Here is a 25,564-nt window from a genome sequence, read left to right on the forward strand (position 1 = left end):
ATCCAAACGCACACACACACACACACACACACACACACACACACACACACACACACACACACACACACACACACACACACACACACACACACATGCATGCCCTTTCCATTTTGCTTTCCTCTCACGCACAAGCCCCCCCTCCTCGCCGCCGCCGCGCCGCCCGCTGTGCAGACCACGCTGCTGCCGCTGCTGGTGGACGGCGGCCGGGTGGAGCCCGCCAACCAGGAGCTGCTGCAATCCATGATCCAGATGGAGCCGCCCAGCTGCAGCCAGAGCTTTGGATTCGGATCCGGATTCACCAACGCCGCCGTGGCGCCCGGCGCCGCGTACGACGACTACAGCACCGCCGCCGGCTACAGCCGCCGCACGCCCACCATCACCAGCAACGGCCCCAGCAGCGGCAGCATCAGCAGCGCAGGCGGGCTGTGGGAGCGGCGGTACGGGTCGCTGAACGGCGTCGGCGGCAGTAGCAATGACGGCGGCGGCAGTAGCAGTGGCGGCGGCGGCCCGGCGACGCTGTACTACGGCCCGGCTGCTGCCGCCAACTTCCGGACCAACCTGCTGCGCACGGGCGACCCGGGAGAGGAGGCGCTGGCGCGGGTGCGCACGCCCGTGCTGATGGTGACCAGCGCCCGGGACCGGCTGCTGCCGTCCATCGCCGAGGGTGGGTGTATCGGCGGGCGGGGTGGGTGCTGCATTGCGGCGGCGCTGGTGTCTAGGCTCCACGATTTACCGGAAGGCCGCAAGTGTGCGTTTTTCCATGGGGTCTTTTGGCCATTCCCATCTCTGCCCCCTTCGCTCAGCGCCTTACACTTGAGATACACCTCCCCGCGTTCCTTTTGCAACTCGTTTCCTACCCTTGCAAACTCGCAGCCGCCACTCTCCTACCCCCATCCTGCCGCATCCCCCACCAACCCTTTCCCCACACATTCACGCCCACTTGCCCACACTTGCCTCCAACCCCGCCGTTCCCAGGCGCCCGACTGGAGCGGCAGCTGCCGTACTGCCGCCGCCACATCCTGCCCGACAGCGGACACGCGGCCATGCTGGAGCGCGGCATGGACATCACCCGCGTCATGGCAGTAGCAGGATTCCTAGGGGAGCTGCCGGACAGGCCGGCGCCGGCGCCGGCTGTAGCAGCGGCGGCGGCGCGGCGCGCCGTGCCGCAGCCGGCAGTAGCGGGAGTGGGCGGGGCTGTTGAGGCTGGTGGTGTTGGTGCGATGGCGGCGGGGGCGGGGTGGCCGGGTGACGCGGATTCGTGGCACATGAGCTCGGGTGTTGGCAGTAGCATCAGCGGGATCAGCAGTAGCAGCCCCGCCGCGCCGTCGCCGTACACAAACGGCAACGGCGCGCCAGCAATGCCAACAGCATCGTTCGCCAGCAGCAGCAACGGCGCCAGCAGTGGCAGCAGCAGCAGCAGCGCTGTGGGGAGGGGCGCGGGGAGAGCCGGGGCCGCCGGCGCCGGCAATGGCAACGGCAATGGGGCAGGCGAGGAGGGGCCTGGTGCCTCTGGCCGCGATACGGACAGTGCGTTTGACGAGTGGTGTCAGAACCTGGCACCGTGGCGGGTACGTGGGCAGGAACCGCTGGGCTCTAGGGGGGCTGGGCGGAGCTGCCTGATGGAAGGCAGTCAGGGCGCCGGGGTTGAGGAAACCGCTGGTAGGAATGGAGTTGGGCGGGGGCTGAGATCGCATGGCACGTGTTGGGCCGGAGCATTTCGCACGGCGGAGAGGAGTGGCGGTGATGATCCCACATTGCGCAAGGGCTCTGACCCCCTCGCAAAAGCGTGTCGCGAGGGGGGCTCGCTGAAGCACACAACGCACCGAACTGAGCCACTCTCGCCGCCTGACAATCAACATACATGCACTACTACGCATCACTCTCTCACATCACACACACGCCCACACACACATACTCGCTACCCCACTCTATTTTTATACCCAGCACGCCTCCACACATACCCAGGGCGCGCACGCTCCTCCCCACCCTCCGCATCCCCGCATCGCCTTCTTCTAACCACTGTTCATGCCTTGAACCCCCACCCCCACCCCCATTCGACAGGACCTCATATCCCCGGTCGTGCTGGGGTTCTCCAACCTGCCGCCGCCTGGCTCGGCGGACTTTGAGCGCCCCATGCTGTTCGTGGGAAACCACCAAAAGATGGGGTTTTACGACACGCCACTGCTCGTGTACGAGCTCTACGTCCGCGGCTACAGGTACGGCAAGAGGGGATGCGTGGGGGCACAGCCGTACAGCGCTTGGTGCCATAGTTACCCCTGTTGCTACTGCCCTGAGCTCCCGCGTCTCGCACACGCATGCGCTCTCCTCACAAACGTGCTCACCCACGCATGCACACACACACACACACACACACGCAGGGTTCGCGGGCTGGCCCACCCGGGTCACTGGGCCGGCCCCTTCGGCAAGTGGTTTGAGAGCTTTGGCGCCGTCAAGGCCTCCCCCATGGCGGCCTTCAGGCTGCTGCGGGGGCGGGAGAAGGTCCTGCTGTTCCCCGGGGGCGCCAAGTGAGTGCCGTGTGGCCGGTCGGTGGGTCGGTTGTGCATATGTGTGGCTGCGCTGGTTCAAGGATAAGCACAAACACACAAGTGTGTCTGCGTTTCCCAGTTTACAAAGGATGACGCCGAAACCGGTCTGTCTGTCTTCCGTTTGCGAGCTGGTTCCGTGCACGCCGCCCTCTTCACGGTGCACCCCACCAGTACCCCGCCCCACCCGCTGACCCCGCCCCCTTCTGCCCCTGCCGCGCACCGCGCTGCCGCGCCTCCGCCCTTTTCGCTCCGTGTCAGGGAGGTGGTGAAGAAGCGCGGCCAGGAGTACACGCTGCTGTGGAAGGACAGTCCTGACTTCGTGCGGCTGGCGGCCAAGTGCGATGCGCTCATTGTGCCCTTCGCGGCGGTGGGGGCCGACGACGCATACGACGTGAGGCAGGCTGCGCGGGGGGGGGGGGGGGCGGGGTGTGGGGTGCTGTCGCGTGCACTGTCCTTGCGCTCTTATGACACACACGCACGCGCGCACACACGCACACACATACACACACACATTCTTTCTCTCACACTGCCTGCCTGGCTGCCCGGCTGCAGGTGATCATGGACACGGACGAGGTGATCTCGCACCCGCTGCTGGGCCCGCTGACCCAGGGGCTGCTGGCGCGGGTCAGCAGCGCGCTGGCGCCGGAGGAGAGCATCTTCCCCATTACCCGACTGCCCGGTGAGCCGACTGCGTGTGTGTGGGGGGGGGGGATTACATTCATGAATGTGTGGGGGGGGGAGGGGGGCTGTAGATACCAGCCCAAACTAAACCGATCCAATGCAAAGGAGCGAAGGGGCAGGGTTGTTGCACAGCGCGGCCCTGTTGTTACGTCCTGTACTGAGTACCCGCACCCACTGAACCGCTCCCCTCTTCCCTCGCGCCCGCGGCCCCTGCAGTGGTGGGCCTGCCCACGCCCATCCCCATCCCCAACCTGCAGCGCCTGTACTTCAAGTTCGCGCCGCCCGTGGACCCACGGCGCCTGGGCACCGACATCCACAACCCCCAGCAGGTGCAGCAGCTGTACGACGGAGTCAAGGACACGGTCACGCAGGTGAGGGGCGCGGGCGTGCGTGTCACCTGCGGGTGTATGGCTGCGTGCGGCACTCCAGCTTGCCGTGCCCACGGCCCCCCTGCCTGGCGTCTTCAGCGTTTTCTACCAGCCGTGTCTTGCGGTGCGTGGCTTCTGCGGACGCGGTGTGCTGCGCTGCACTCTCTGACCCACTCCCAGCCACGGCCGCTGACCCCCGTATCGTGCTGCCTACTTGCCTTGCTGGGCTCTTCTGGCGGCGTGTTGTTGCGCGCGTCGCTGCTGACTTGAGCTGTACTGCACTCACCCCCAACCCCGCTGTGTACCTTGGTACCTGGCTACGACTTCACTTCGTAAACTTAATGCGTGTAACCCCGCCCCGCACCTCCTGGTGGTGTGTTGCAGTGTATGGGGGAGCTGTTGGAGGTGCGCGCCGCGGACGAGGAGAGCCAGGTGGGCGAGCGGCTGGCGCGGTCGCTGCGCCGCATGGCGCCCGTGCTGGGGGCGGCGGTGGCGCCGCCGCCCTCGCCGCCGCCCTCGCTGCGGTGAGCGGCGGCGGCCGCGCCGGCACCTATAGCAGCGCCTCCCCTCCCCGCTGGACGTCGGCGCTTCATACCGGAAGGCCTTGTACCTGAGGTGTTGTGTTGTGTGTGGTTGCAAGGTGGTGAGCGCGATTTGGGATGGCCGGCTACCCACCAGAGTCCTGGTGTGTCAGGGCCGAGCGCCGGATCAGGCATTCGTCTGGAGCAGTGCGGGAGGGGGGGGGGTTCACTGGGGTTCATGGGGCAGAGGAGGGGCTTGTGGGGCTGTGACTGGTCTCAGCGGCTGACCTAGGAGGAGGCTGTTGTGGCTCGTGTGAGATTCTTATGATTCGTGATCGTACAGACGGCCTGGCCGGTGATGTGATGCCGCTAAGCAGGGCGGTGACAGCTGGGGCTGACGGGGTCCCCGTGGTCACATGAATGCGTTCCGTCAGTGAACGGGTATGTATTGCTAGTATGGTTTGGCAGCCGAGTTTTACTCAGGTGAACTGAGTTTTCGTGCATGCAATGCGGCCACAACAAGGGAGTGTTCGCGAGTAACCTCCCTACAATAGGGTGGCCTGGTAGCATTCTCACTCATAAGGGAGGCCTGGTGGCCACATTCAACTACCGTAGTCTACTTGCACCGGGCGCCGTGCCGGCATCCGCCATGACGCCATGCTGCCCATGCAGCTGTGCCATGCGATGCGAGGGTGACAAACCGAGAAACAGTCACGCTGGCTAGTGGCGCGCCGTCCTGCCCTTGGCGGCTCACCCCACGCCACGCCATCCCTCCATTTCCCCAGTGCCTCCACTGCCCTAGGCCTCTATACCTCTGATGCCAGCCAGCAGCCAGCCCACTCCGCGCCATCCCACATGGCCCCAGCTTGCGTCCTTCCGCAGTCCCGTGCACCCCTTGCATGCATACGGCACACCGGTGCCCCACTGCGTGTTACACTCCAGCTCCGTGCGGCCGCTGCCCCCCCCGCTCGAGTACTCAGGACTCCGCCGCTACGCCGCTATGCCCAGTGCCCGCAGCCCCGCACTCCACAGTCCCGCACCACCACGCCCCATGCACACACGATCCAACACCTGCCCCTCGCAGCGCCCTTGCAGCGCGCCTCAGCCCTCAGGCCACCGGTCAGCCGCCGCCGCCGCCGCCACCCCGCCGCCCTGACTTGGCGCGGCCCTCCTCCGCCGCGCCCAGCAGCAACCCGGTGAAGCTGCGCACTCGCTTCCGCGGACTGCCACTCGCGCCACCGCCACTGCCCGCGCCATCACCCGCCCCGCTGCCCATCCCACCCCCACCCCCTGCCCCACCCAACCCACGCACGCCTCCCCACTCGCTCTGCTCGCTACCTCCACCCCGAACCACCGCCCCACCACCACCACCACCTCCACCACCCCCTCCACCACCCCATCCCCGCCTCCCGCCTTCTCCTCCCCCGCCTCCCAGGTCGCCGCCGCTGTCCCAGCCGCCGGCGCTCGCCTCCGCCGCCACCGAGGGGCTGACGCCCGGGCTGGCCAGCCCCAGCAGCCCCCCCGCCGCCAGCTCCCCAAGGTCGGCGGCGCGGCGGCTGTGCCGCTCCGCGTCCGAGGCCGCCTGCTCCGCCGCCGGCCGGTCGTGGCCGCGGCGCCGGTCGTGGCCGCGGCGCCGGTCGTGGCCCCGGCTGTGGTGCCGGTGCTGGCGCGGGTGCTGCTCGTGCAGCGGGTTGGAAGGGAAGGGGGAGGGCGAGCCCAGGGGCGAGGGCGAGGGCGAGGGCGAGGCAGCCCAGGCGGCGGAGCCGTGTGCAGATGAGGCACTGAGGGGGCTCAGCGGACTGAGAGGGCTGCCCCCCACACCGCTGCCTCCCACACCGCCAACGCCTCGGTTGTACCTGACACTCGCAAAGCCGCCGAAGACGCCTCCCCCTCCGTCGTCACGGCCGCCGCCGCCAAAGCCGCCGCCGCCGCCGAGACTGGGGCCGGGCGACGGCGATGCCAGCGGCGAGGGCGCCGGCGAGGGCGAGGGCGAGGCGGAGCGCGCGACGGAGGCGGCCACGTCTCGGAAGCGGCGCCAACCGCGGCCCACGCCTGCCAGCAGCGCCGCCCCCACACCCTGCGGGGCGCCGGCGGTGCTGGCGCGGCGCGGTGAGTCCCGCCGCCGGCTGGGCGAACTTCGTGGGTGGTGGCGCGCAAGGACTCCGGCTGCGCCCGGCGAGCGCCCAGGGGTGGATACCGTGCTGCTGCCCGCGGCTGCGTCCAGGGCGCCGCCGCCGCCGTCACCGCCGCCGCTGGCTCCGCGGAACTCGTAGATGGACCTGAGCGGAAGATACGTAATCCAAGAAGCATGATCATTGGGTGTTATGTGTGTGTATGTGTGTGTGTGTGTGTATGTGTGTGTGTGTGTGTGTGTGTGTTAAAAAAACGAAGTGACGTTCTCGTGCGCATGAGCTGGTGACATGCGAGAAACACACGTGTTCGTCACAGGGACCACGTCATCCACCCCCTCCTGCGCCGTGCCAAGTCCGCAACAAGCCCGCGCGCACGCCGTCTGCCCCACACGCCACGTCACCACCTTACCCCCACCCTGCGCGACCACCTTCCAAAAGCACCCCGCGCTAGTAATCCGCCATTGCCAGGCCCAGCCGCCGCCACACACCTGTACGGTGTGGACCCCAGGCTGTCGGCAGCACTGCGCCAGTCCGCTTCTGGAGACCTCGGCAGCCGAGCCGCCGCTGTTGATAACATCCCTCCGCCTCCACTGCCGGTGCCTGGCGTCACCAGCGTGCCAAACCCAGCGCCTCCAGCCCCCGCCCCTGCCCCCGGCCCCGGGCTCAGGCCCGTCCCCGGGCCGGGACTGAAACTCAGCACTGCGGCGGCGCCGCTGGAAGCCTCATAGGCGGTGGCGGTGGTGGAGGCTGTGGGTGAGGCGCGCGGCGGGTCGGGGCTGCCAAAGGCCGAGAAGCCCAGAGAACGACTCATGGCGCCGCCCAGACTGTAGCTGCCCTGCTGCTGCTGCTGCTGGTGATTGTGCTGGGGGTGGGGGTGGCTGCTGTGGCTGCTGCCGCCGCCCTCCACCTGCTGCTGTACCCAGGCGGCTGAAGGGCCATGCGGAGGCGCCGGGGCGGCGGCGGCGCCGCCGGCCGAGTCCGCGCCGCGACCCGTATCGGCGCCGGCGGCCGCGGCGAAAGGGTTGCCGGCGCGGTGGGCGTGTGACACGGGTGTGCACACCTCCTCAAAGGATTCCTCCCCCGCCGCTTCGCTCCCTACCTGCTCCTGCTCCTGCCCCACAAGTGCACCTGCCGACGTGGCGGCGGCAGGCGCTTCATCGCCTGGTCCTAGGGCCTCGCCACAGGTGCTCGCTGGGACGCCGAAAGCGGCTCCAAAGACCGTCAGCGGGCCGCCGCCGGCGCCGCCTCCGCCGCCCTCCCCTGCGCCGGGGGCGAAGCCGCCAAAACCAAACCCGGAGCCAGGGCCGCCGCCGCCGTCGCTTCCCGCAGCGCCACCTGCCCCTCCATCCTCCTCACCATCTGGCTGCTCCCCTAGCAGACTCCGTGCCTTTGGCTGCGGATCACCAACGCGTATCCCACCCGCTGCAACCGCCGCTGCAAAGCCGAAGCCGACAGCATCGTCATCGTCATCGGCGTGCGCCTCTGCCCGCAGCCCCTTCTGGGTCTGCAGCTTCTGCTGTGCCGCCGCCACCGCGTGCGTCCATGCCGGCCCGGCCGCCTGCTGCGCCTCCTCCCTCGCGCCCCGCCCGCTCTCACTCGCCCACCCCGGCGCCCTCGACAACGCCAAATAAAAGGTGGTGCCCGGTGCCTCAGCTTCGCCGCCGCCGCCACCCTCATGGCTGCCGCCAGCGACCGGCGGCGTCTGGTCTGGCGGGGGCTGCGTTGGCGCTGTGCCGAGGAAGCCAAAGCCCGAGCCAAACTCCACGGTGCTGCTGCCGGCCGCAGCCGGTGGCAGGTATGGCGAGAGGCACAGCTGTGGTGAAGGCGGGTCACTGCCGGCACCCGGGGATCGCGTCGCTGCGGCGATGGCGCCGGCGGCGCCGGCGGCGGGGGAGGCGGTAAGGCACAGCGGCGTGTCCAGGGCCCCGGGAGACAGCGGCAGCCGCGGCGGCGGCGGCGACACCGGCACAGCTGCCACGCCGTGGGTAGGCGAGGACAGCTCCGCGGCGGCACCGCTCCCCACCGCGTCAGCCGCCTCTGGCAGCCAGCGCACGTCCCCACCGTGTCCTGCCCAGCAGCTGCCCGACCCGTCCTCCGCCTCCACGCCAGCCTCCTCCTCCCCCTGGGCCGCCGCCGCGGCGACGCCCGCAACCGACTGCCAGGAGCCGGCGCAAGGCTGGCCGTGGCCCGCCGCACCTCCCTCACACTCCCTCTCCCGCGCCCGCACCCCCTCACCCGACAGCTCTCCCGCGCTCGTGGGCCCCGCGCTGTCGCCCGCGCCGAGCAGGAACCCAGAGCCGCTGCCGCTGCCCAAGCTCCCAATGCTGCCGCAACCGTCGCCGGCAAGGCTCAGGCTGCGAACACCCGTGGCGCCGCCACCGCCGCCACCACCACCACCACCACCGCTGCTACTGCTGCCACCACGGCCACTGCTGCTGCTGCTGCCGGCCTCCGCACCTGGGCCTGCACCTGCAGCCCCCGCGCCCCCGCCCGACTCCCGGGCTTCGACATATGCGGCGTAGTCCCGCTCCTCCGCCTCCGCCGCCGCTGCCTCAGCAGCCGCCAGGGCTGCCGTCAGCCGGCGGACCGCCGCCGCCGCCGCCTCGCACTCCGCCGCCACGTCGGGCACGGGTCCTGCCGCAGCGCCCGCCACCTCCGCATCCGTCCCGGCCCCGGGGGCCCCAGCCTGCGAAGTGACGGCCCCCGCACTTGCGACCACAGGCATGGGCATCGGCATCGGCATAGTCCCTCTTGCCGCCGCTTGCTCTGCTGGCACCGGCACCGGCGCCGGCACCTGCACCGCCTGCCGCTGCCCCTGCGTCATGAGTGCTTCCAGAGCCCTGTCTGCCTCCTCCCTCAGCCGGGCCCAACCCACAGAGCTCACACTCCAGGACAGACCCAGTGAGCCTGACGCCTCCGCCGACGACGGCAGCGGCAGCCCAGGCACGCCGCCGCCGGCGGCGGCGCCGCTGCCGCTGCTGCGAAGCGTGGCCGTGGAGGGCAGGTACACCAGTGGGTGGTGGGGCGGCAGGCCGCCACAGGGGGCGGCAGCGGCAATGGCTGTGTTGCCGGCAGCGGCAATGGCTGTGTTGCCGCCGGCGCCGCCGCTGCCGGCACCACCGCCGTTGGCGGAGGCCCGCAGTGCGGTGGTGCTGGTGGTGCTGGTGGCAGTGTTGCAGGTGGTGGGAGGGCTGGGGTTGCGGCTGGGGTTGACTGCGGCGTCTGGCACGGAGGTGGGTGCGAAGGGCTGTGTGTCGGGCAGCAGCGGCGCCTGGGCGACTGCGGACAGCACTGCGGAGGCGGCGGGGCCCCAGATCGCGGCCGTGTCGGTGGCGGTGGACGTGCCAGCACCCTTCGCGGCCATGATGTCAGTAGTCACCGCCTCAGGCTGGGGAGGCAGCTGAACCGACCCCGTCAGATTGGTGGCTGGCTGCATCCCAACACCACCAACTCCATCGCCATCGCCAACACCACCTCGTCCATCGGTTCCGCCCCCATCCTGGGCCCAGCTGGTTCCCTGTCTGCCCCAAGCAAGGCTCTCTGCCAGCCCTGAGCCGCCACTCGCTGGCGACGTCACGGCTGTCCCCGCCGCAGACTGAGCCCTGTGCCGGCCGGGCGATGCGGCGGCGACACGGGCGGCGGCGTCACCGGGGCTCGTAGCGATGCCCCTAGGCGAAGCCGCACCCACCCACGCCGATAAACCGCCATCCAGGCTGCGGCCCCGCTGCTGCTGTTGCCGCTGGTGCTGCTGCGGCGGCGGCGCCGGGATGCGTGACGGCGACGTCGCCGAACCCCGGCCGCCGCCGCCACCGCCACCACCGCCACCGCGGCCGCCGCCAAATCCGCCGCCGCCGCTGACGCTGCTTCGGCGGCGGGGGCTGGCAGCCCGACTGCTGCCGCCGGCCTCCGAGGCGCCGGCGGTGCTCCAGCGGGGGCTGCGGCTTCGAGAGGCTGGGCTGCGGCTGGTTGGGCTAGGGCTGGTGGGACTGGGGCTGACTCGCCCGCGGCTTGCGCCAGCACCGGTTGCGGCAGCGGTACCGCCTCTGCCGGCGTCTGCTCCTGCAGTGGCCGCGGTCGCGCCGGGTGACGGCGGCGGCGAGGGCAGCCTGGAGTAGCTCTTGCGGCCGCCAGCCGGGGACGCCGACGGCGACGCCGTCGGTGGCTCCGCCCCCATGCCTCCGAGGCCTCCACCACCATCGCCACCGCCTCCGCTGCCGCTGCCCTCTCCACCAGGCCGCACGGCGTAGCCGCCGCCGACGCGCTGTATGACGCCAGAGGCCGCCAGCGGAACCTGGACGCGCGGCGGCCAGTCCGGCGCCGCCTCCACCGCCTCCGCCGCCTGCGCGCCCGCTAGTCCACCAGCCCCCAGCACTGCGCGCAGGCGGCGCAGACCGCCACCCTCACCCGACTCCCCACCTTGCCCACCCCCACCCCCTCCATCGATGCCACCTCCGGCGCCACCGGTGTCAGTGCGGTCAGAGGCGGCGGCTGCCGCGCCCGCCACCGCGGCGAGGGCCGCTGCCAGCGCCGCCAGCTCCTCCGGCGGCAGTGCCAGGGCCATGGCGTGCCGCGACAGCTCCGCTAGCGGCCAGGCCGTCACGGGCGGGATGGGCGCCTCGGTGGCGGTACTGCGGCGGCTGCCCAGCAGCGAGGCGGGGTGCGAGCCGGCGGCGCCAGGGCCAGCCAGTGCTTCGCGCGCGCGGAGCAGCGCGGCGGCGGTGAGGGCGGACACGGGGTCTGCGAACCAGGCCGCGGCCGTCAGGGCCGCGTCCGGACCGATGGCAGCGGCGGCAGTGGTGGCGGCGGCGGCGGTGGTGGCCGCTACATCTTCCGCAGCGCCATAGCCGTGCCCAAAACCTACACGAAGGTTGAGGCAAGAACCCATCTGGATACAAGTGCACGACAGCACGCAGCAATGCCACTTACCAGAGTACATAAGCGCAACCAGCGCCACCTCAGCAGTCCAACGATCAGCAACGAGCAGCAACCCCACCTGCAGCCGCATCGCTACCTCCGCCACCAGCTCCGCCCCTCCGGTGCGCCGCCAGTGCCGCCGCCTCCAGCGCCGCGGCCGTGAGCAGCTCGCTAAAGCTGGGGGCGCCGCGGAACCCGGACTCGGCCACGTGTTCCACACTGCCGCCCCCTTCACTGCCGCCAACGCTGCCTCCTCCTCCGCCTCCACTGCCTCCGCCCGCCGCAGTCATCCGTGGCTGCAGCCCACTGCGCGCGTCGCTGCCGACGTCATCGCCGCTCCAGGGCTCCGGGCCGCGCCCTTGCGCCACCTGTGCCGGCCCTCCCCCCATTGCAGCGGCGCCTGCCCACGGTCCCCACACCAGCTGCCCCACGACATCCGTCGGGCTGGTGCTGAAGTTGTCCTGCACTGACTCCGCCCCATCCCTCTCATCCTGCAACAACCGCCTGTCCCTGCCGCTCACGCCATGGCTGACGACACTGCCGTCCCAGGACCGCGACGCCCGTCGCGCGTGGGCACCCTTTGCTGCGCTGTGTGCCAGCGATGGAGGCGAAGAAGAAGCAGGTGCAGCAGCAGCAGCAGCAGCTGCGGCGGCGGCAGCGGCAGAGGTAGAGGAGGCGGCCCGCACGGAGGAGTAGGGGTGCGAGGCGTGGCCGGCTGCTCCGCCGTCATGCTCGCGGGCCGCCGCGTAAGCCGCATGCAGGCTGCCATCCGTTGCAGTCGCGCGAACTGAGCTGGTGGCAGAGGGCGCCGATACGGCCGCAGCCGGTATCCCAGCGCCGGCCTGCAGCTGCGGCGGCGCCCAGCCCACCTTACCCCACGCCCGCGGCTTGTGCAGCCTCCCGCCTTGCTCTTGCGCCGCGGCCGCCTCCTCTTCCGCGCCGCCGCCTCCCTCCTCCGGACCCAGTGCGGCCATGGCGGCTGAGACCGCCGCCGCCGCCGCCTCAGCCGCCGCGACCGCCCGCCGCAGCGCCGGCGAAAACGCCTCGTCAAGCTCTAGCCCATCTGCCACTTCAAGCCCCAGCCCATTCACGTCCACGCCCAGCGCGCTGTGCCTGACGCCGCTGCTTCCAGGCATGCGCGAAGCGCGCCTTGCCCCAAGCCCCGATCCCGGCCCGCCCTGTGGCACTGCTGTTGGTCCGGGTGCTGGTCCGGGTGAGTCATCGAGCGGCAGGTCAACCCAGGGCCCGCCTGCAGCCAGATGCAGCAAGTGAGTTTGCGAGTGCGCCAGCGGCTGGGCTTGAAGTGCGTAGAGCTGACCCGCCATGCGGGCTGCGGCTGCTGTGTCGGCGCCTGGCTCCAGGCCCTCCCTGCGGTACAGTTGGCGGAGCGCTGCTTGGTCATACTGCGGCTGTTGCTGTTGGTGCTGTTGGTGCTGCTGGTGCTGCTGGTGTTGGTGGTGGTGGCGCTGCCCCAAGCCCAAGTCCATTTCCGACGCCGTGCCAAGGCGTGGCGAGGTGGCGGGGCTGGCCCCGGCAGACGCCAGGCACGCCTCCTGCAGTGCGCGCCAGCCGCCCGCCACCGTCGCTGCCGCCTGCGCCACTGCCTGCGCCGTGGCGTGTAAGGATTCGCCGGGCTGCGGGTGCGGTGCGGGCAGGCGGCCTGCCGCTGCCACCGGGCCCACGTGCGATCTGGCCGAGGATGCTAGTGGTGGCTGCGGTGGCGGGTGGGGTGGCTGGCCGGATGAGGCGTCAGAATGCACGGGCTGCCTGGAGGGGACGTGGATGCGGCTAGCTGCGCCGTGCGGCGGGCCGTGCAGCGACCCGGGGCGGTGGCTGGGGTGCAGCTGTGTGTGCGAGAGGTACCCCTGCGGGTCCCGCTGCTGCTGGTGCTGCTGCCGCTGCGGGTCCTGCTGGTGCTGCGGGTCCCGCTGCTGCTGCTCGTGGTGGGGCTGGCGGTCCGGGGCCTGCATGGGCTCAGCCGGGTGCAGCAGCTGCGGCGGCAGCGGGATGTGGCCCCGCAGGTGGTGGTGCGGGTCCGGCTGCGGCAGCGGCGGTGTCTGCTGACGCGGCTGGGACGCCATGTCCCGTGTGTACGGCGGCTGAGGCGGCGAGGCCCTTGGTGGGGGCGCCGCGTGACGGGAGGAGGGAGAGCCCCCACATGCCAGGCGGGCATAGTCCCGCGCCGGCTGGGGGCTACCTGGGTGCTGGTGTTGGTGGTAGTGCTGGTGCTGCTGGAAGGAGGAGCCGCGCAATGGGCTGCCTGCGCTACCGCCCCCGCCACCCCCACTACGACCGGCAGCCGACGCGAAGCGCGGCGGCGAGCCGAGGTGGCTGATCCCGCGCAGCGGTGAGCCGCCAGCCCCGCCGGGGCCGTCTTGCCCGTATCCTGCAGCTGTGCGCGCGTGGTACTGCTGCTGGTACTGCTGGTGCTGGTACTGCTGGTGCTGGTACTGCTGGTGCTGGTACTGCTGGTACTGCTGCTGGTACTGCTGCTGGTACTGCTGGTGGCGGCTCCAGCCGTCCAGCGACGCCACAGCCGCAGAGCCCCGGCTGTCCGCGCGGCCGTACCCGTCCGAGTCGTCGGCACTGCTGTCCCCCGCGAGCCCCACGCCATGGGCCCTGCCGGTGCCACCGCCGCTGCTGCCGCTGCTACTGCTGCTGCGCAGCAGCCAGGCCAGGGCGGGGTCCTCGTCACCCAGCCGACGGCGCCTGGAGGGTCCTGGGCCGGGGGCTGCAGCTGCAGAAGGCTTTGCGCTGTGGCAGGCCGCGGCCGCGGCCGCGGCTGGGCTGGTCACGCCGGTGCGCAGCCTGGGCCGGCCGCTGGCTGCCCTGACCCAGGTCTCCACATCGCTGCCCTCGCTGCCCTCGCTTGAGGCCGGTGTGCGGCGGCCGCGCGCAGCGACAGGGGAGGGCTGGCGAGGCGCCGACGCGCGCACACGCGAGGCGCGCACAGGAAGCCCTTCGGGCGCGGCCGTCCGAGAACGCACCGCTGATGACCGCTCGTGCCCAGCCCTCCCTGTGGGTACAGCGTTATTATGTAGGTGGCCGGTCTGCGAGGCTGAACCCGCAGCAGCAGCTCGCGCCATTGACAATGCCACCTCGGCCAGCAAAGCGTGCTCCGGCTTGAGCCATTCGCCAGACTGCTCCGGTGCAGATAGCTTCCCTCGGACACGAAACGCTGCTTGCGCGACAGAGCTGGAGGGATGCGTCTGGCGGGAGCTGTCCTCCGCTTTACTGAGCGCCCTCTTCTCGCGCTCATGCTCAAGCCTGGTCTTAGTCTCTAGCAGCTGCTTGCGCAGGTGCTTCGACCGGCTATCTCGGTTTGGAGGAAGGCCGAGCATTTGCCATTTAAGTGAGAGGTACTCGAATTACAAGCCCGTTCATGGTGAAATGACAGTTCAGTACATGCTGAAAAGTATTACAAGCGAGCCTGTTCTGCCGGGCCCCATCCTCCGGTGACGCCTCCACTTCCACACACACCCAAACACCCCAACGCCCCCGCGTTGCCCCGAACTAGCCCACGCGCCCCTCGCTGACACGGTCACGCACACAAGCAGTCCGTAGTCCCATGCAAGTTGCTACCGCTTCTTCAAGAAGCTCCCAAAGTCTTTCTTTTGCTTCCGAACCGCCGCCTGGTGCCGGGCCGCGTTGGCCGCAATCTCGGCGTTTATGTCCTTTTCGGAGCCGGGATCATACTCCAGCGCCCTGGGGGCAAGGAGAAGAAGGCATGACTCACTTTCAAGTGTATGTATGCAGGAGCCAGGCAAGAGCAAGTCAGGCGGGACTGGGAGGCTGCGGGGCGCCGCGAAGGTGCACCGCTCGGGCAGCTCGGGGCACCGCTAACGTCTTAGAAACAAGGAACGGCAGCAGCAGTACGGCACGCAACCGCACTCACTGCTTCAGCACTTCTGCGGCCTCCTCATAGTCGCCCTTGAGACTGAGCGCCTTGCCCTTGCGGAACCACATCTTGGCGTTCTCGGGCTCAAACCTGCGTGGTGGGTGGGGTTGGGGAAGCAGGGCAAGCAGGTGGGAGGAGTGGGAAGTACGGTGCGAGTACGGTGTGCCATACCGCGGCAGCGCGGCTTGCGTCCGGCTGCAGCCTCTGGCCAAGAGCATGAATCCTGTTGGTCTACAGCCGCGGCGCCCGCACCACAAGTGAGAGGCCTACAGCGCGCGATCTGTCGTTGCCGGGAGTGCAACAGCCCTCCACCCCCGCCGCAACAGCCGTACACACGGTCAACCGCGTTGCCGTACGGTATACTCACTCGAGCGCCTTGTCGCAAACGGCCACCGCGGCCGCGTACTCGGTCAGCTGGGACAGGCACAGCGCCAGGTTGCCGAGCGTGGCCACCTGGGAAAATGGTTGCAGCAGGTCGCAGAAGTGTGTTGTGACACAGCTACAGTGTGAATGCGACATGTCAAGTAGGGGTCAGTCCGACCAACGAAGGTAAACCGCACGATGCCGTGAGGGACCGTCTCTGCGCATACCGGGCATCATGCCATGAGTCGAAGCCAAGCCTCAGCCCGCCACATATTTTGAAGGATGACGCGTTTGGCGCATCCTCCTCCAGTACAGGTGACGGTGCCCTAGCTTGTCCAGGACCCATTCCCCGTTAGGGCCACATCACGCACCTTGTACCCGTCAATCTTGGCCACCTCCTCCTCCGTCTCGAAGTCCCGAGTGGAGTCCAGCAGCCGCAGCAGCCGCTCGTATCTGCAGCCGTGTTTGGGTTTGAATCGCGGACGGGTGTCTGGTCAGCAATGCCACAGATAGGAGGCAGAAAGGCGAAACCTCCTTTCCCGCAAAATGCTTCTTCTTGCAAAGCCCCGGGATTCGAGCTCCCACATCCCTGTCTCACACCTGGCTCTCGCGAATTTGTGCTGCCCCCGTTTGAACAGGTCATTGCCCTTGGACTTGAGCCGCTCTGCCAGTGTGTAGCGCGCCTCAAACGACAGGTTCTGGGGAGGGCAATGCAAGGCAGCGCGGAAGGGCGTGCAAGCTTTGTGCCGATGGAAGATGGGAAGTGGGGTTTGAGGCAGGGCCATGAGTCCTCGCCAGACCCACAACCACAATCCCGACCCCGCCGCACCTGCCAGTGCCCCTCCCGCTCAAAGTCCACCAGCTCCACCTCAAACTCCACTGTGGTGCTGGCGGCGTCGCCCACACCCGCCGGGCAGTCCTCACGCCCGGCGTAGGCGAAACGTGGCGCCGCCACCACCCGGCTAACCTGCGCCAGCAGGGGCGGGGACGCCCGTCGTCAGGTCAGACGGTCAATACCTTTTTACACATGCCAACACACGTCAAGCACTGAGCTGCCTGCGTCGCCAGCCAGGCGCCTTCTCCCTCCCTACCGCTGCGATGTTGCCCCTGCCAATTGCACCCTCGCCCCCGCCCCCTTCCCCACTCCCCCGGCCACTCACCTCCCCCGGCACCATCAGCTTCAACGCCATCTCCAGCCCCTCGGGCAGCTCGCCGCACCCTGTCCACAAGACACAACACAACCACACAGCTGTCAAGGAGATATTCGAAGCCGCGTACCATACGCCAAAAGGACGCACGCACGAGGAAGGCATCCACACAGCGAAAGCGCAGGCAAGTATTGTACGGCAATGCCCACCCGCTGTGCCGCCCACGCACCCGTGTCCGCAACCAGCGGCTCCGCCGCCTCGCCCGCTTCCCCTCGCGAGTCGTACACCCATGGCCCGCCGCCGTCCACCTCCCCCGCTCCAGCTCCCGCTGCCGCCGCCGCTGCCGCCACGGACGCCACCGCTTCCGTCGTGGTGGTGGCTGCGCCGCCGGTGGCTGTGGCGGTGAAGGGCCGCGCCTTGAAGTGCAGGCGCACTGTGGTGTCGTTGAGCGGGCAGTCGATGGGGAAGTCGCCGGTGCCCTCGCGCAACCGCTTCTTGGTCACCTCGCCCGTGCCCGTCATGTCGCGGACCTGATGCACCAACATGTGCGTGTGCGTGTGTGTATGTGTGTGTGTGTGTGTGTGTGTGTGTGTGTGTGTGTGTGTGTGTGTGTGTGTGTGTGTGTGCGTGTACGTGTGTGTGTGTGTAGGAAAACAACAATAAGAAGCACGCCCAAGCGGTGTATGTGTATGCGTGTGTGTGTGTGTGTGTGTGTGTGTGCGTGTGTGTGCGTGTGTGTGGGGGGGTACATTGGTGATTGGCGGGTCCAGGCGTGACTAGTTGGGCAATGGCAGTGGCGCACAGGCGCGGTGCTGCACAAATACCATGCCGATGGACAGGTAGACGGGCGTCGAAGGGCAGACAACGCAAAGGAAGTGCGTTGCACGGTGTTGCTGTGTAGAGAAATACGGAGTGCACAGACTGGTCGGGCTCGGCCTTGCCTGCGCGAGCCCGCAGTTCGTGCTCATCGGCACACACACTCCTTAAAAATCCGATAGGCGCCTCTGGCACTGATTTTTGTCCTGAATATAGTTCATACCGTAGTGTAAGAGGCAGTTGTTTTACACTACATGGACCTCGCCGGTCCACTAGTCGCGCGTACGGTAGGTGTCAATATGCGGTTGGCGGTGAGTCAGCGTATCTTTGACCGCTGACCGCCCATAGTGCCGCTGACAGGCCATGAGCTCGCCGGGGCCCCGTTGCAACCCACCCCACCCCACCGTACGCCCGCCATTAGACCCTAGTGCCCGACGGCCATCGCCCCCAACAACCCCCACCCACGCCTCTGCCCCCGCCACCCACCTGCACCATGGATATGAGCTCCACCTCCAGCTCCACCTGCACACACCGCGGCGGCGGCGGCGGCACCAGGCACCTGCTCGCCGCGGCCTCCCGCCCCTCCATGCCCCGCTCCTCGCCGCCGCCCGAGCCACGCGCCGCCGGCGACAGCAAGTCCCCGTCCTCGCCGCTGCTGTCGTCATCGCCGCCGCCGCCGCCGCCGCCGCCGCCGGCTCTTTGCCCTGCTGCGGCTGTTGCTGCTGCTGCTGCGGGCCGCATGGTACGGGCGGGCACAACGAACGCGGCGAGCTCGCCCTTGGACATGAAGGACAGAGCCTCCTCAACACCTGCGGGCCAAACAATAGCAAGTTAGTTACGTGCGTGCGCGAGTAACCCACTGCATTAAAACATGCGATATACGGGTAGTATGATTGTGTTTTACGAAGCCACGAGGAAGGCAGATACATCAGGCCACAGGTTGCTGGCGTGTCCAGGTGTCCGGCCCACAATGAGCACAACGCACGGCCGGCCCTTCCCTCCCAACTGCTGCCTGCCCGTCAACCGCGGGCACTTCATACTTGTGATTGAATCACTCCGTTCTCCACATGAGCAACTAACACCCCCCTATTGCATTGGGTTTGGTTTAGTTTGGGCTGGTATCTACAACCCCCCCCCCCTCCCGCACCTGGCGGCAGCAGCCCCCTGCCCAGCTGCAGGTTGAGCGGCTGTCGGCCCTCGCCGCGGCTGCTGAACAGGCGCTGCCCCGTCAGCTGCAGGCCGTCGTAGGCGGGGCAGCTGGCGGTCAGGTGCAGAGTCACCTGGCGGGGTGCCGGGGGGGGTCAGGGGAGGGGGGGTACATTCATGATTAGTTGAGGAAGTGGTAGACGGTAGACAATCATGGGGAGGGTGGCAGCAGGGGCAGTTGGCCCTCATGGTGGTCAGGGTTTGCGGTGTCCAGGGTTTGCGGTGGTGAGGAGGCGGGGGGGGGGGGCGTGAGGGCGCGGCCCTCACCCCGGCCCCGGCCCCGGCCCTGGCCCTGGCCCCGGCCCCAGCCCAGGCCCCAGCCCCGGCTCGGCCATCTGCCTAGCTTGCTCGTGTACGTAGCAGTCACGCCACGTCTGCCTCCCCTCCAGCCCCTCCTGCCCCTCCTGCCACCCCCTGCTGTCCACCCTGCTGTCCACCCGGTGGCCGCACCTCGAAGGGCGGCCGGGGGCTCTCCCACGCGGTGCCCTCGCGCAGCGCCCGCTTAATGAGCGCCTCGCCGGCGCCGTATTGGTGCACGCCCTCGGCTGGGTACCAGTTGAGCAGGCTGATGTCGTAGCGCAGCGGCTGTGTGTGTGTGTGTGTGTGTGTGTGTGTGTGTGTGTGTGTGTGTGTGTGTGTGTGTGTGTGTGTGTGTGTGGTATCACAACAGCGGGGCACATACGGTAATTCCTTCGTGCCTTTCCAACAGTTACTCAGTACACACATGCATGAATAGGCGTGCCGTGGCGTGCATGGGGATGCACAAAAGGCGGGGCGGTCAACAGCATTCCGTCGGGCCGCGCGGTCCTTCCGCAGGTCCAAGCCAAAGGGCAGCAGCACAGTAAGCACGCCGCACCTCGCGCCTGTATCGCTCACCCGCCCACCCCGCCAGCTCCTCCAGCCCACCCCTCCAGCTCCTCCAGCCCACCCCGCCAGCTCCTCCAGCCCACCCGCCAGCTCCTTTCCGCCCCCCCCACACACACACACGCCCCGCACCTGGTCGGTGGGCAGGTCGCGCACGGGCGGCTGCATGGCGCAGTCGGGGTGCGCAAAGCCGTAGCCCGGCTTCACCTGCAGCACGCTCCGGGCGCCCTTGCTCATGCCTGTGCAGGTGTGGGCAAGGAGCCTGCGGGGCTCAGACGGGAGGCCAGCACGGGAGGCCAGCACGGGAGGCCAGCGGCAGCTCGGGTGAAGGGGTGCGGTCACTGCACGGCGCACGCCTGCGCCAGCTGGCACGCCCCATGCACCTCACCCTTGGTGCCCTTGGCCCCGGTGCCCGCTGGAGCCGCCGTAGCCCGCGCAAGGCGGTGCCCTTCCCAATGCCGTGCCCCCTCCCAGTCAACCCACGTTGACCCCCGTCAGCACGGCCCTCCTCCCAGTATCCCCGCCGGCCCCGCCGCCCCCGCCACACACCCTGTACGGCGATCTCCCAGCCCCGCCGCCCCCGCCACGCACCCTGTATGGCGATCTCCCAGCCCCGCGGCACCCGCACGCCCCGCTCCAGCAGGAAGGCGTAGGCCTGGCCGCTGCCGCCCTCCTCGCTGCGGGTGCTGTACAGAAGGTCATCCTCCAGGTCGCGGATGCTGTACTGGATGTACACCTGTGCGTTGCACGTGTGTGTATGTGTGCGTGTGTTGCATGTGGTTCTCGAGGTTGGCGGTGAGAAGGGCTGCGTATGCAGGCCACTGCGTGTGCAGGCGTTCCGGGTGGCAGGGGGGCAGCGGGCTCGGACGATCCGACGGGCAACAGCCGCACGCGCTCCTGCCGGCGTGGCACACCGTGCCTTCGCCGAAACGTCTCCGATGCGCATGCGAGCTGTTGCGGTCTTGCATACGTACCAGATCCCCCTCCTTTGGTGACGGCCCGCCGTCCCCCTCCTCCAGCACAGCGGACAGCACCGCGCCCTGGGCCAGAGCCTGCTCTTCCCTGCCGGCACGGACATAGATACGGGCAAAGCGAGCAGGCTCCATTCAAGTCCTGGTGCATATGTCATCCTTCTACGCTACATTCAGCACGCAGCTAGGTGCCGAATGACCGGCGAGACCGCCGATTAGGTCCAGTTGACGCAGCTGCGATGCTCCCGAAGTTTCGCTGACCTGATTTTCTTGTCAAGTTTTACTCGTTGTGGCTTAAGCTCGGGCTCTAATTGAACCTCAGGTGGAAGGGAGCGCAGTTCGGCCAAGTACGCTAAAAACTCTTCCTGCTTCATTGCTTCGTGCTTTGCGACTTGAAGAACGCAATTCAGTGGGTCCTTTCTAGCAGTGCACTCATGACACTATGTCATTGCTTATAAATAATGTCGGTGCAGCTTGGATTTTGGAGTGCGAGCCTGACCCCCAGCCCCTGCACCATGCCCATCGCCCTCACCCCCGCCAGCACTCAACCGCAGCGACACTAACACAGTGCACCGCCTCCACTGCCAACTACAACAAGACGTGCCGTAACAATGAAAAATCCGTAACCGATGAATGTATCTTAACCCACTGCATCACGATCATTTGATCACTATGCACGCCTATGGCACATCCGGCTTGCGATGCTGCTCTCACCGCAGCCCAGCAGGCCCCTCCGCAGCCTGCCAATCATCCCGCCTCCCTCCGACCGCGCCCCCGACCTATCCCGCGTCCGGGGCTGGGCCCGCTTGCCAGCGGCCGGTACGCGTCCGAGTCCCCATTCCCTGCCCCTCGTCCACTCGGCGGCTTGCCGCGGCCCGGCCCGGACCGCCCGCCCGCCGCCACCGCCGCGCCGCCGCCCTCCAGCCCGCCCTTGGCCAGCCGCCCCGATACGTCCTGCATGGTGCGGCAGGTGGCGTAGTGCCGCGCCAGCTCGCTGCGCCAGTAGCCGCCAATGATGTACATGAAGAAAACGCCCACCAGCGCGCCCGCGATGCTGTCCTTGGCCTGCTGCGCGAACGTCAGCGCCTGGGGGCCGGGCACAGGGGGCCGGGGGATTTCAGGCTTACGGAGCAAGGGACAAGCTGGTTCAGAAGCTGGGCAGGAGTTTGACATGGCCATGCTGACGGGGCATGTGTTGACGTGCAACTGACTGGCGAAGGAACTTTGCAGGGCCCGTGGTGCGCGTGAGCACAATCCATCTCCCCTCAGCTGGACCCGGCAGGACGCGGCGGGACCCGGCAGCATAGCTCACCGACATGAGTGTGGACCGGTTGCAGACGCAGCTCGTGTCCATGGGCGTGTCGATGTAGTCGATCACCCACAGGTCCAGGCAGGTGGCGGGGCAGTCGGGGTAGGGGCCCGTGTGGTCCGGGTAGCCGCCCACCATGGCTTGGTTGTTCAGCACCGTCTGCACACGGCAGCGACAGCGGCAGAGGCAGCACCAGTAAGGCAGCGGCAAATCATTTGCACACGGGACAGCGCCGGGCTCCCCAACCCTCGACTCGCGGCGCCCACTGCGGACGCGGCGCAACCTTACCCGTGCACTTCCCACCAGGTCCCACCAACCATCCTGGACCGCACAGCCCGCACCCCCAGTCCATCAACCGCACACCGGTGCGGCGCTTACCGTGATCATGTACGACAGGTTGCTGGTGTAGACGCCGAAGATGGCGGCGCCCGCCAGCAGCACCACCATCCACGTCATGATGGCCCACCAGCACACGCGCACCGTCAGGTTGGACATCATGAACAGCTGCATCTTGTCCTTCACTTGCCCTGAGCGGCGGCGGCGCGAGTGCGTGCGTGCGTGAGGGTGCAGTTACGGCATCTGGTGTAGTGGTTGTTGTTGTGAGAGAGGACCGAGCATGCCGCAGCATGCCTGGCGAAACAGTACCCAGCTACTGCCGCCGCTTGCGGTTCCGCTAAGAGCAGCCGCGAGGCTGTACACTGGCGGCCATACAGTCACAAGAGTTGCGGAGACCCAGCAGTCCTGGAGCCGAGGCGGCGGCGCGGCTCAGCACCACCGCAAGGCTGCCGTGCAGTGGCTCTGGCTGTAGCCTCCTCCGCCGCAGCGGCGGTGCGGTGCGCCGCTCGGTCGCCCCCGTGCATCACGCACTGCCCAGTGCTCACCTATCTGGTCCGCCTCCACCTCCAGCAGGCTCCACCACAGGCACAGCCCGTACATGACGGAGCCGTAGATGAAGTACAGGATGGACGTCTGCGACACGCCGGGGCAGGTGGGCACGCGTGTCTTGGCCCGTGACAGCGGCGGGCAGTGCCGGCGCAGGCAGGCACTGACACCCCGATCCGCGTTATCAGCGCCCGGACGCCTGGCGGCCCAATCCCATGTTCGCAGCAGCCTTACCGCTATGACGGACTGGCTCAATACGGAGAAGTTGTCGGCAGCAGTGCCCTCGCCCAGCACATCAAGCGTGGCATTTATAGCGAATATCATGGCCTGTGTATAGTGGATCCTGGAGGGGCCCAGGTGCGGCCATGCCGCTTAGTCCCAACCAACCAGTTTTTCTGCCGGCGGTGTGCGCCACCAGCTGTACTCATGCAGCAATGGCATTAAACACCACAGCGTTACACGGCAGCTGCTGCTGATTGCCAGCCCTTACAGGCCTCTAACTGGCAGTTGGGACCAGTCTCTGCCGCTGTGTGTGGGGCGGTCACACGTGTGATGCAGCGTCCCCCGGCCTCCTGCTCTTGGTAGTGGACAGCTACTGACTTGGGCCCCAGGTGGCATCATGCCCATCTATACAACGCTGCTGGATACTATGGCCTACTCACCAGATGCAGATAAAGATAATGGTGCAGACCATGAGCAGCGTTGCCCATAAAGGAAAATAGTGCAGGTACGGCCGTTGCCTGGAGGTCAGCGCCAGAAAAGGTGCCGCGCAGGTGCATAAAGCATCAAGTGTTACAGCGTGACCGACTCATGTGCCAGTGTGACCAACTAGTGTGCTAGTATTAACTGGTGGGGTGTAAGTGGTCAGCTGTGCGGCTCCGGTTCTGTGGCGGCCTCATGACCTCGCCGCCGGTGCCGGGGTGGCGTGTGCCCCCAGGCTGGGCCGCTTCAGTGGCCATACCCCGCCCTAAGGTGACACACCCGAAACCCTCAATAAGCTGCAGTGCAGCGTCCAAAGCTTGAGCTCTGTGAACTTCTCCGGGCGCCCACTCTTGCGCAGTGTGGCGGCCCGTGCAGTCAAACCAGCGGTCAAAACAGTCCGCACAACTGCTCAGGACTCTGCGCACCGTGTGGGGTACGGAAGTCCCATCCTGCTTCCAGCTTCAAGTCCAGGCCGCCGCGTAGCTGAGCGGCAGAGCTCACAACTGTGCTATTCGATTCCACAGTCAGCTCGCCTTGTCAAGGCGAGCTTCATGCGCGCGATGTTTGCATGACATACATCCCCACTATGGAAATGCAAAATAGCGAAGCGGGAAATGCACTAGACTGCGCGGAGCACATGTATGTGCGCTTGTTTTAGTGTTCTCGTGCCGCAGGAAGTTGATTTGAAAACCAGATGTAAGCTGGCTGAATGAATAGCGCTCAGGGCTCCTTGAGCGACCGCAGTTCCAATCGGCAAGCTGGGCCCGATGGCGTCGCTTTGGTCCAGGTCCAGCGCCCAAGCACCCCAGTGGCTCCTAAACTACTTGATAGATTTAGAAGCCGTCTCATAGCGCAGCGGCAACCATGCTGTCCACCGTGACTCGCCAGGCCCTCGCGGCCAAGCCTTTTGGCACCGTGCAGCCCCGCGTTGCTCCCCGCCTTGCCAAGTGCCAGATGGCGCGCAAGGATAGCTACATGGTTGAGGTTGAGGTGGCTGAGGATGAGCCCGAGGATGTGGCTGTGCGCCGCTACATGAAGCTGGTCATGCAGAGCCGTGTGGTGGAGAAGCTCCGCGCTCGCCGCACCAAGGAGACTAAGATTGAGGAGTACAAGCGCCGCTTCCGTGAGCGCGTTGAGATGCGCAAGGCGGGCATTGTGGACCCCACCTATGACGAGCTCTACTCGGCGGAGCTGGACCCCAAGCCCTTTGAGGACTTCTTCCAGCTGCGCGACGACGAGGACCCTGAGGGCGCCTATGATGGCGCGGGCGCTGGCTCGGACGACATCTTTGGCAGCTTTGCCGGCGGCACCTACACGGACACCACTCGGTGGGGCTCGGGCTACCCCGGTGGCGGCTACATGAACACCTCCAACAGCTTCGGAGCTCAGGGTGGCTACATGGGCGGCTACATGCAGTAAACGGCTCAGCGACTGCTCGGTGTGGATGGCTGTAATTTGTGGTGGTCGCGCTCGGCCCTGCCGGCGAGCTTGCTGTGACGGCGAGCTGCGTCAGCTATCAGCTGGATTGCTTTTGGAGCAATACAGTGGGGCTCGCGGCTGCTTGGCGGATTTGGGTCTGCCGGGCTGGGCGGGAGAGTGCGTGGGCGCGGGGCAGCCCTAGCTGGCTGCCCCTGTACGCTGCTGAATGCAGCGGCGCCGGCACAGAGCGCGTGGGGATGCAGATGGAAACACCGGGGGCTTTGAGGGCTGGCGTGGGCTTGGAAGCAGCGTAGGGCGGAGGAAAGGACGGTTGCAGGCATCAGCGGAGAGCAGCACGCACGCGTGGCCCAGCTTTTTGGTGCAGCGATGGACCCGACCCCAATTTTGCACGGCAGGGGTCTGCGGCCGATTGCTCATGGCGCAGTGCAGCGGCGACTGATGGGATCCTGTGTGAGGCTGTAGCATCTGAAGGTGACCAGGCGCGGGGGTGCTGCAGCCCGCGTGGTTTGGAGTGCAGGGGAGCGGGTGCGACTCATGTGAGTTGGGGAGTAGGTACTGGGTGTGGCGACATCGTCACCACACGGCACCCGGTTGTGCAGACGGGGTGCCGACAGAGGCGTGTTCGGCAGTAGGTAGGGGCGAGCACGGAGTTGTTTGCGAGACGGTGGGGCACGGACGTGCCTGTGACGAGGGCGCGGATGGAGGTATATAAACGGTGTGCAGGTTGCGCTGGCGAGGAAGTGCAGACCAGCATGTGTAAATCTGCTTTTTGCACTGCGCGCGTTGCCCAACGAATATGTTCT

At 67.7% G+C, this 25,564-nt stretch overlaps 5 protein-coding genes across 5 annotated transcripts in view; 2 read left to right on the forward strand and 3 right to left on the reverse strand.

Moving 5' to 3' along the window:
- The window catches only part of CHLRE_01g017100v5 (uncharacterized protein), a 7,442-nt gene extending 2,603 nt beyond the window's left edge, over positions 1-4,839 (forward strand). Inside the window, exons 7-14 of the mRNA XM_043058410.1 lie at positions 172-664; positions 976-1,568; positions 2,062-2,216; positions 2,379-2,525; positions 2,805-2,937; positions 3,099-3,225; positions 3,444-3,598; positions 3,980-4,839. Coding sequence (XP_042928324.1) covers positions 172-664; positions 976-1,568; positions 2,062-2,216; positions 2,379-2,525; positions 2,805-2,937; positions 3,099-3,225; positions 3,444-3,598; positions 3,980-4,123 — 1,947 coding nt within the window. The 3' untranslated portion in view covers positions 4,124-4,839. The remainder of the gene's footprint in view (positions 1-171; positions 665-975; positions 1,569-2,061; positions 2,217-2,378; positions 2,526-2,804; positions 2,938-3,098; positions 3,226-3,443; positions 3,599-3,979) is intronic.
- A 12-nt stretch (positions 4,840-4,851) lies between these two features.
- Positions 4,852-14,437, reverse strand: CHLRE_01g017150v5 (uncharacterized protein). Its single transcript, XM_043058411.1, has 3 exons — positions 11,242-14,437; positions 6,737-11,105; positions 4,852-6,395 (listed from the first exon to the last, which is right to left on the reverse strand). The coding sequence occupies exons 1-3, from the start codon at positions 14,246-14,248 to the stop codon at positions 5,237-5,239; spliced, it is 8,535 nt and encodes a 2,844-aa protein (XP_042928325.1). The 5' UTR covers positions 14,249-14,437; the 3' UTR covers positions 4,852-5,236.
- Positions 14,438-14,518: 81 nt separating this feature from the next.
- CHLRE_01g017200v5 (uncharacterized protein) lies at positions 14,519-20,827 on the reverse strand. Its single transcript, XM_043058412.1, has 15 exons — positions 20,690-20,827; positions 20,432-20,519; positions 20,049-20,193; positions 19,590-19,696; positions 19,044-19,178; positions 18,535-18,667; positions 17,874-18,196; positions 16,801-17,101; positions 16,584-16,642; positions 16,253-16,390; positions 16,024-16,121; positions 15,795-15,876; positions 15,428-15,513; positions 15,058-15,150; positions 14,519-14,867 (listed from the first exon to the last, which is right to left on the reverse strand). Exons 1-15 carry the CDS (start codon positions 20,800-20,802, stop codon positions 14,741-14,743), a joined length of 2,028 nt encoding a protein of 675 aa, XP_042928326.1. The 5' UTR covers positions 20,803-20,827; the 3' UTR covers positions 14,519-14,740.
- Positions 20,828-20,881: 54 nt separating this feature from the next.
- On the reverse strand, positions 20,882-24,007 carry CHLRE_01g017250v5 (uncharacterized protein). The gene is made up of 7 exons (XM_043058413.1): positions 23,747-24,007; positions 23,282-23,359; positions 22,854-22,962; positions 22,619-22,706; positions 22,116-22,264; positions 21,741-21,896; positions 20,882-21,514 (listed from the first exon to the last, which is right to left on the reverse strand). Exons 1-7 carry the CDS (start codon positions 23,767-23,769, stop codon positions 21,176-21,178), a joined length of 942 nt encoding a protein of 313 aa, XP_042928327.1. The 5' UTR covers positions 23,770-24,007; the 3' UTR covers positions 20,882-21,175.
- Positions 24,008-24,107: 100 nt separating this feature from the next.
- CHLRE_01g017300v5 (uncharacterized protein) lies at positions 24,108-25,533 on the forward strand. The gene has a single exon (XM_001689428.2). The coding sequence runs from the start codon at positions 24,186-24,188 to the stop codon at positions 24,738-24,740; it is 555 nt and encodes a 184-aa protein (XP_001689480.1). The 5' UTR covers positions 24,108-24,185; the 3' UTR covers positions 24,741-25,533.
- The last annotated feature ends 31 nt before the right edge of the window (positions 25,534-25,564 follow it).

Source organism: Chlamydomonas reinhardtii, chromosome 1 (assembly GCF_000002595.2).
Source record: "Chlamydomonas reinhardtii strain CC-503 cw92 mt+ chromosome 1, whole genome shotgun sequence".
Taxonomy (NCBI): domain Eukaryota; kingdom Viridiplantae; phylum Chlorophyta; class Chlorophyceae; order Chlamydomonadales; family Chlamydomonadaceae; genus Chlamydomonas; species Chlamydomonas reinhardtii.

Coding starts and splice junctions, on each gene's coding strand:
- CHLRE_01g017200v5 (XM_043058412.1), bottom strand. CDS start 20,802: ATGAAGCAGGAAGAGTTTTTAGCGTACTTGGCCGAACTGCGCTCCCTT. Junction 18,197..18,534: donor CAGGGGGCTGCTGCCGCCAG/GTGCGGGAGGGG, acceptor TTTGGCCCGCAG/GTGTTGAGGAGGCTCTGTCC. Junction 16,391..16,583: donor AGCTGATGGTGCCGGGGGAG/GTGAGTGGCCGG, acceptor CTGCTGGCGCAG/GTTAGCCGGGTGGTGGCGGC.
- CHLRE_01g017150v5 (XM_043058411.1), bottom strand. CDS start 14,248: ATGGCGCGAGCTGCTGCTGCGGGTTCAGCCTCGCAGACCGGCCACCTA. Junction 11,106..11,241: donor AGGTAGCGATGCGGCTGCAG/GTGGGGTTGCTG, acceptor ACCTTCGTGTAG/GTTTTGGGCACGGCTATGGC. Junction 6,396..6,736: donor CTGGGGTCCACACCGTACAG/GTGTGTGGCGGC, acceptor TCTTCCGCTCAG/GTCCATCTACGAGTTCCGCG.
- CHLRE_01g017250v5 (XM_043058413.1), bottom strand. CDS start 23,769: ATGGGACTTCCGTACCCCACACG. Junction 22,963..23,281: donor ATTATCTTTATCTGCATCTG/GTGAGTAGGCCA, acceptor GGGCCCCTCCAG/GATCCACTATACACAGGCCA. Junction 22,707..22,853: donor TGAGCCAGTCCGTCATAGCG/GTAAGGCTGCTG, acceptor GGCGTGTCGCAG/ACGTCCATCCTGTACTTCAT.
- CHLRE_01g017300v5 (XM_001689428.2), top strand. CDS start 24,186: ATGCTGTCCACCGTGACTCGCCAGGCCCTCGCGGCCAAGCCTTTTGGC.